This window comes from Phaeoacremonium minimum, assembly GCF_000392275.1.
Source record: "Phaeoacremonium minimum UCRPA7 unplaced genomic scaffold PA7_03_scaffold_310, whole genome shotgun sequence".
In the NCBI taxonomy this organism is placed as follows: Eukaryota; Fungi; Ascomycota; class Sordariomycetes; order Togniniales; family Togniniaceae; genus Phaeoacremonium; species Phaeoacremonium minimum.
In genome coordinates this window covers 72,186-80,882 of record NW_006921215.1, presented here as the reverse complement: position 1 = coordinate 80,882, position 8,697 = coordinate 72,186, and the positions used below count along the sequence as shown (strand labels likewise).

At 38.2% G+C, this 8,697-nt stretch overlaps 1 protein-coding gene across 1 annotated transcript; it reads left to right on the top strand.

Moving 5' to 3' along the window:
• Nucleotides 1–7,502: 7,502 nt before the first annotated feature.
• UCRPA7_4027 (putative cupin 2 conserved barrel domain protein) lies at nucleotides 7,503–8,096 on the top strand (the record flags this gene model as incomplete). The annotated part of the gene is made up of 1 exon (XM_007916573.1): nucleotides 7,503–8,096. The coding sequence occupies one exon, from the start codon at nucleotides 7,503–7,505 to the stop codon at nucleotides 8,094–8,096; it is 594 nt and encodes a 197-aa protein (XP_007914764.1).
• Nucleotides 8,097–8,697: the final 601 nt, after the last annotated feature.

Sequence of the window (8,697 nt, the reverse complement as noted above, 5' to 3'; positions counted from 1 at the left end):
TCGACGTACTGATAGGAAGGATTGTTATATAAGAGTCGAAAGTTATTATATAACTTACTTCTCGATCCTTATCTGGTGGTGGTCCTACCATAGTCTACTATCTATCTATATACCTAAGTATCAGTATAAAGAAGATGTCTTAATTATAGTCTATAATAGACAGAGGATATAAAAGCTACTCTTTTTAGAATCTCTTATAAAGTATACTAGCTTATACTTTGCCGAAGCAAACTTTAAGTCATACTTGGCCGCCTATTTCTTAGCCTTTTTATAGATATTCTTAAGAGTCTTATAGTTATATACTATAGATAGCCCTACCGTCAGAATAGTAACATTATCAATATATCCGACTGCCTCTATATTCTCAATCTTATATATCTTAATCAAGTCTATATTATAAAATAAATAGAGAATAGACAATTTATATAATCTTTATAAGATACCTATATTAATAAGCGTTAGAGACACTATATACTCTTATAACTTAATGCTGATAGATCGATTGCTAAGGAAGGACCATATCCAGTCAACAATCTTAGTATTCATTCAATGTTTTCGTAGGTTGTAAATCAGTCGTTTATATAAGACGTTATCATATACTCCCAATATATCAAAGAGTAGAAGAGAGGCAACCTTACCTTCGGCCTATACTTAATATATCTTTTAGAAAAGTAGATAGACAGCATATTCTGTCAATATAAGCTTCCGGCCACCTATATGTCGGCTTAGGAGGAGTCTGTAAACATCGGCCAAATATAACAATCGAACCGCTATAACAGCCTTTAACGCCTTCTCTAACATATTGAGAAGAGTAATTAGTCTATATGCCTTAGGCTATATATAGTCGTCCTTCCCCTATTTTCGAAAGACTATTATAGTCGATTCTTTAAAGTGTTTTAGGCAATAGCCCTAGTTAAAACATATATTAAACAGCTTATATAGACTTAATAAAAGAATATCAATTGTCTGTTATAATATACTGTTAGTTATATCGTCCATTCCTAAGGCTTTATTTGAAGATATTCATCAAATTATTCTCTCAATCTTAAAGATAATGATGTTAGGGCATTTGATAGGCTTAGGATATTAATATCCTTAAAGGTCGGATAGATCCACCTGATAGAAAGGTAGGAAAAAGGATAGATATAATATCTTAACTTTCTCCTTTAGTTTATAGACAAACTATTCGTCTAGTCTCGCTAGCGGCAGCATATATATAGCCGATACTTTATATCTATTCTTAGCCTATTTTACCAAATGCTAAAGGCTTGAAGAAGAGAGAGATACTTCTTCTACCCTTTACTAGTAAGTCTACTAAAGAAGTTTCTAAATCTATCGACCCTTCTTATTATATACCTTACGATAGGTCTCATAGTCTTCATCTTACCTTATATATTACTACTTATAGTATAGTCGTTAGACTTTTATATAAATATCCTTATATTCTGGGCCGAATCCTGGCATAGAATAAGGGCTAGGGTTAGATTATAGTATAGACACCTTAATACCTACGTTAAGTATACCAATAATTAAGTAGATAAACTTGTCAATATCATTCTAATCGTTAAGTTTAGCATCCTTATATTATTATAGGCATCATTAGACTATCTACTAGAGTATTTCTCTATTAGTCTTAGTCTATAATCGTTTTCACGCTAGTTTCATAGATAGATAGTCTCAATCAAAGGCTAAGACAATTGGAAGGTAATTAAAGTCATAGTCTAGGCTACTCTCAATCTTATAGTAGACCACTTAAGATGCTACCCTCTTAGAGGCAAACGTTAAGTTAATAGTAGATTCTCTATCTTTCCAGCAGTATATTAGAGTCTCTAGAGTTATAAGCAAGTGAAGCTGAAATTCCTTAATGATCTCTAGTAAATGCTAAGCGTCTAGATTATTATCTATATAGCGTCAAACTATTGACTATAGAGGGTGGTATATATTAAAGTCGTCGAGTACTATAATTCCATCGTCTAAATCTAGGGTGCCTAATACTATAGACAGTATTAAGAGTATATCTATAGATTTCTGATTATATATGTTGAGGATATAAATATATTTGTTATTGTAGGGATTAGATAGTTTTAAGATAATAATATTCTTTAAAAGATAAAATATACTCTAAGTTATAGAGTCGATTCAATTGTTTATATATAAGCAGACCTATGTCTTAGCCTTATTAACAAACATTAGTTAAAAGTATTTCTTCAAAGGATGATAGAATATAATAATAAAGGGATTTTGCCATAGTTTCTAGATAGCAAGAATATCCTATTTTAGAATATTATCGTCTTAAAACAAACTAGCTATTATAACCTTTCTTAATTTATAAACGTTATATTATAAGATTTATAGTTGTCGATATTCTAACATTAACGTATATATATTATATTAAGACTATCTATTATGTTTTTTGTCGGCAAATATCTTAGAATAATCGTTCTTTCCTTTCGTTTTAGCTTCTTAGAGAGTATTATTAGGTTTCTCTTTTCAGCTTTATACTTTAGATATTTTTATAGGTTTGATGTTAAATATATATCTTGGCTATAGTATAGGTAGATTGTCATATAGACAGTAACCTTAATAATAACATTATAATATACTTATATTTCATAAATATTATAATATTGTAAGTATATATATATCTTCTAGAACCTACCTATATTATAAGGATTAGTTGTTATAAAGGTTGGTGGTAATATTCTATGATCTAATATATTGTCTACCATCGTCTTAGGCTTAATATTATTACCTTTGTTATTTAAGCTATCTAACCATACGTCCGCTTTCTATAAACTTTATTATAATAAATCAAGTGGAAATTCAGAAGGCTTAGCTAAGATATTCTCGACAATTAATACTTCCTAAGTCAATAGTATAAGGTCGATAACGGAAAGTTGGCAGGTAGTATCCTTTTATGCTACTATTTTCTCTAACACTATAGTTTGCTGCTAGACTATTGTTTCTTCTTATAGTATGGTTTCTTCCTATATAGACGGTGTTACCTATTCTTCTAATCAAGGTATATCAGCTAATATAGTCGAAGCTATTTTGACTACTATAACTTCTAAGACTTTAAGACTATAGGCTATCTCTCCCTTTGATTCCTTAGGTAGTATCTCTATATCTCTTAAAATAAGAGATTCCTACACTAGCCTTACCAAGGATTCTGTTATAGTATCCGTTTAATAAAGTATATTGTTTCTAGAGTATTAGCCCAATGTCTATATACTATAGGATTTCAGCTTATCGACCCTTAGGAAAACTCTCCAGAAGATGCTTTAGGTTTGTTTCGCTAGCTTTACCCTAGCAAGCTCCTTCCTTTTTGCTAGGCAGACGTTACTCTATACTATATAGACGCCTTTATAGACTATATACTTGGGAGAGAAGCTAGATTCTCCCTTATATTTATAATGCTTAAACTTATATAATCTAGCATAATAACCATATGTTTAGACTATATTATATTAAGTGTTGATATAACTATAATTCAAGTAACGAAAGTATTACTTAACTCTATAAGCATGATTATAGAGTTGATAGTTATAAACTATACTATCCTATATCATTCTCCTATTTATGATTTTGTTAGCTATTTTAGAATCGACAAATTCTACCATAATTAAAGATGCTACCTTATTATATCCCTCTTTAGTCAACCAGCCTATAAAGAAAATCTTTACTCTTAAGATAGCGAAATTATTTTCTATCAATATATACTGGATGGTTATATCCTAATCTTTAATATTGATAGAATTGGTGGAAATATTATAAATAATGACTCTATATATTAACATAATAAGTTCTATATATTCTCCTAATCCCTTGACTTAACCTTAGTATTTCTAAAGTTTAATAACTTCTGCTATAAAAGAAATGATTATCTATATATCTTCACTCTTAAGCTAATATACTATAACAACTCTAATAGATTTAGTTAGTCTATTCTTATAAATCAATGCTTCTACCTACTATCTAATCTTGACTATAGATAGTATATATAGTCTTTAACTGATTCTATAATCCTTCAGCTTGACTATTATCATACAATCCTAGTATATTGACCCTATAGGCTAAGTCTCGACTGTTTATATTATATATAGTAGTGAAGGTAGGGAAGCAAAGCTTCTAAACACTGATACTATCTAAGCCTATATTATTCTTACCCTCCTACTTCCGCTAAAGTTGACTATACTCGATAAAGCCATACTTAATCCAACAACATTCTTGATAAGTATAATATCTCTTTATATACTCTATATATAGTAAGTTATATCCTTGATATATTATAGGATCTCTATCGACATAGGTTGCTAAAGAACTTTGCTAGCAAACGCTATGGTAGATATAATATATAACTATACTATATTCTATGACACCTGGTTATATCTACCCCTATCTATATCCTACAATTGGTGGCAAGCTTCTCTAAGGTATATGGCGTACTCATTGATGTATTCTAGACCATTATTTACCTAAGGCCACTTAGGAGCCATTACCACCAATTAACGCGTTTTTACGCGTCAATTGGCTGTAATTGTCTAAGAAAAGACAGATAGATTATGAGAAAACTATTATTTTACGCGTTTTCAAAAATTTGTTCTGAGCTGCTTGTGGTGTTTTTTTTTGGAAACGGCGCGGGATTAAATCGAATTGCCGACTTACATGATTCAGATTCCTCCCTTCCTACCTCTGGAATCGGTGAAACCAGTGGATCCCGGTCAATGACCGCAATCCCACTCCGACCGGAATAGGCTTTTCTTTCACTTATATTCAAGACACCTCTCCGGCTTTCGAATGGAATTCAATAAACACCTCCTCATCTTCCTCAACCCGCTTATTACAAGAATAACCGCGACACGACGGGGATAGTATGGATACCTTATACGTGCCAGAGCCCTCCACTTCTGCAGGCGCCGCACAAGCGGCGTACGGACATGCGTGCATAAACTGTGCGCGCGCCAAATGCCGATGCATTTTGCGGGCGGGCGCTACGAATACTTGCGAACGATGCCACCGACTGGGTAAACAGTGCACTCCTTCCAATGCTATAAGGAAAAGCGTACACAGGTCGAGAGAACCGATCAAATCAATGTCATCTTCTAACAGAAGAGTTCAAGAGCTGGAGGAGAAATTGCTTGAGTTAACATCAGTCGTCAGAACTGTTCAGCAGGAACAACAGAACCATGGTAATAACCAAGGTATTGTGGTGGCGCCTGGTAATCAACATATGTTGGACAACCGCTTAGTGCCGGTAATGAACATGACGCCATCATCTGTTACTACTAAAGCATCACCATCGTCGCTATCGTCTCCACAACGCGAGAATTCCGATATCTCGCCACAAGGCGCAGAATATCTCGATACTTTTCGAACCCAGCACCTCCAATTCTTCCCCTTGGTGTACCTACCTCAAACGATTACGCTGCAACAGTTGCAACATGACCGACCTTTTCTTTGGTTGGTTATCAGAGCGATTTGTTCGAAGTCAATTGAACAACAGTCCGAATTGGCCCACCAGATAAGAGAGATACTAGCTCGGCAACTTATCGTTGAAAGCGAGCGTAGCGTTGATTACCTGGCTGGCTTATCCGCATTTCTGGCTTGGTAAGTCGAATGACCGATGTTCACCTTACTAATCTCTCTTTCAATAACATGGAATTATTACAATATTAGGGGAAGGTATTTCCACCGTGGAAAACCCGAGGTTGCAATGTATGTCAATATTGCGACTGCCGTGATCACTGATCTCGGCATCGACCGACCTATACGAGAAGCACCAGCTCCCGGTCCAAGCGCCTTCGGAGGACGGCAAGGCCCAAAGCACATGATTTCAACTATTACAAACGAGGACCGAAGAGCCATGCTGTCCTGGTATATCACGTACTCCTTGTAAGTGTAATAAACGGTTTCCTTTGCTCCTCGTTGTCTGCGGAAATCTTTACCCTTGCCTCTACCAATCGTTTATGACTTTCTTTCTTATATCAAGCATGTGTGTCGCCTCTGACTGTTCTATAATACTACTGTCTAGCTGCTTCGTAATTCTAGGATATAGACTGAGAGAGTGGCCCTAGTACTTCGTGTGCCATGACATCTTCTGGCAAATTTAGCTCATTGCGATGGAAACCAAGCATTGATGAGCCCATCCGAGTTCTCTCTGAGGCACTTGAATGCCCCGGAGATCTGCTGCTTATTGCCTTGGCAAACATTGCACAGGTAGCGCAGGATGCCACGAGTGCAATGACACCCTTATCAGGAGATATTGATGGGGATGCGAGCCCTATTCTTTACGTAAAGCCGTTGAATTTGTCTCTGGAGAAGGTCAAAGCAAACTTATCGTCGGAGTTGTTACAAAACAGTCAGTTTCAGGTTCGAATTATGTCTACGATCTTCTGACAATGGCTTTATTAACAGACCTCATTCTTACCTACCTCTACTACACCGAAGCGCTTATCAATGGAAATGCCCTTGTGCAGCCCTTGCCGCGCTCATCATATAACCCTACGTCCGACTTTAGACGCATCGAATACTTGAACCGTTGCTTGCGTGCAGCAAAGGCCTCCATCGACAGCTACTTGGCAATCAAGCCAGATCAATATGCAGGCATGAATATGAGTCTCATGATGTTATTCGGACAAAGCGTACAGTTCCTGTACAGGCTCTCTATCCTAGAGGACTCAGGTTGGGACCGAGACTTGGCCAGGCAAACTGTTGATACGGTTAGATGTCTCGAACAAGGCGCAGAGAGACTAGAGGCTGCATCTGAGCTTGCTGTATTGGTGGACAACGGTCCAGCCCAGAAACTCTTCTCCCGAGCTGCGTCAGGACTCAGAAGCTCAATCCCGATCTGGAGGACTGCATTGGAGCAACCCGTGCAGCCTATTGCCACGGATATACCAGGCGCGCTGAATTTTGATGCATCTACTGCAGGTCCCGCCTTGATGGACTTTTCAGATGTTATGTGGTTTGAAGATACATTTCCGTCTTGGCAGTAGGCGGCGAAAATTAACTTTCCCTCATCAAGAGCAATATCTGTACCTCCCTCGGTGATATAATTTATATCGTGCTTTACCTTAGATACTGTAGTAGACACCCCACCCCACTGTGTCAATAGAATGAAAGCCACGAAGGTTAACTGATTTTCATCATTTCATCACTTCCATCGCTCCGCTAAGATTCTTGGAACAAGAAAGACCTTCCATCCGATTCCCAAAAGTTCAGAACCTAACATCTCTCTTCACGATAGTGACTATTTTAGCCCACTGCTATCAATTATCCCTCTTAGCTTATAAAAGTACGTTCGTAACTGAGGATCTTTAGCGTGCTCCTTCAAACTCAAAGTGGAGAAGGATCAGCATAAATACCCACGTAGCACATGATTATGCGCAGCATATCTTGGAACCTGTGGCCAAAAGACCTGTGTCGTTTCTCTCACATCTTTGTTTTCATTTTGCTAGGAACGGGACTGAGATACACTGTTTGTCGTATCAATCGATACAAACATGTCAGCTGAACGCCGTTGGGACGAACGTCGGTTCCAGCTCGAGGAATCCACAACTCTAAATGGTGGCGCCCGCACAATCTTTATTGAGTCGATGACACCGGGCACAACAGTGCCTCCGCATTTTCACAGTCGCTTCACAGAGACCTTTGATCTAATCAGCGGATCTATCTCTGTCTACAGCAGCGCCGAGCCCGATCTCGACCTCCTCGAGGCATCAGCCCAGGGCCTTGCAGTTGGCAAGCAGGTTGCCATCGAACCCGGGCGGTTTCACAAGTACATTGTTGAGGGGGAGGAGCAGGCATTGCTCCGGGTTATTCTAACGCCGGGCGATGCTGATTTTGAGAGGCTGCTGAAGATTATGAACGGCTTGGATGCGGACGGAGAGCTGGCAAAAATGGGTGATAGTTTGACGCTCATGGCAGTCGTCATGGGACTAGGTGATGCCCACCTGATTGGTCCGGCAAAGGAGATGCTAGATGGCGTTAGGGTAGAGAAGAAGGACGAGATTGAGGCGCTGAAGACGAAGCTGCTCGCTAAGTACGATACCGAGGAAGCGTTACGAGGCTTACTTGTTGCTACATCGTCAGCTTAGGGAAAGAGGCCAAGATCTGAAAGCTAAGCTAGGACAAAGGAGTGTTCGAATGTAGACCTCTGATTCCTAGAGGATAATATCACGGTAAATCTTGTGACGATGTGTGATACTGACCATCGTGAGATGAGTGAAGAGGCACTTATCTTCCAAGTCTCACTATGTAAAGCAATGTTCCTAGAAACTCATGACTGAGATAGCATCGTCCATTGATTCTATATGAGAGACGTAGATCATTATTATTGCAAAAGACGCTGAGAGCTCATGTAGGTGAATCACCGTGGCTCGGTTTCTCCACCGAAATCCACCTTACTAAACTCCGAAGTTGGCGAGTGCGCAGAGACCGTACCGTAAGTATCATCATTATGGTTTAGAAATCCTCTGGATAGACTGGACTCATATAAGTGTAATCAGCTTTGATTCTTGAACGGTCCTCTCCCAAGCATCAACATGCATCTGGCCCACCGCCACACGCTCTGCCAACCCATTGTCCCACCGAACTAGCATAATATTGAGAGCCCAGTCACTCTTGTACTTGTAATGTCGCGTGTCAAAGATTTCTTCATAATACTCTCTGTCAGATGGGTATTCCAATGGGAGATGG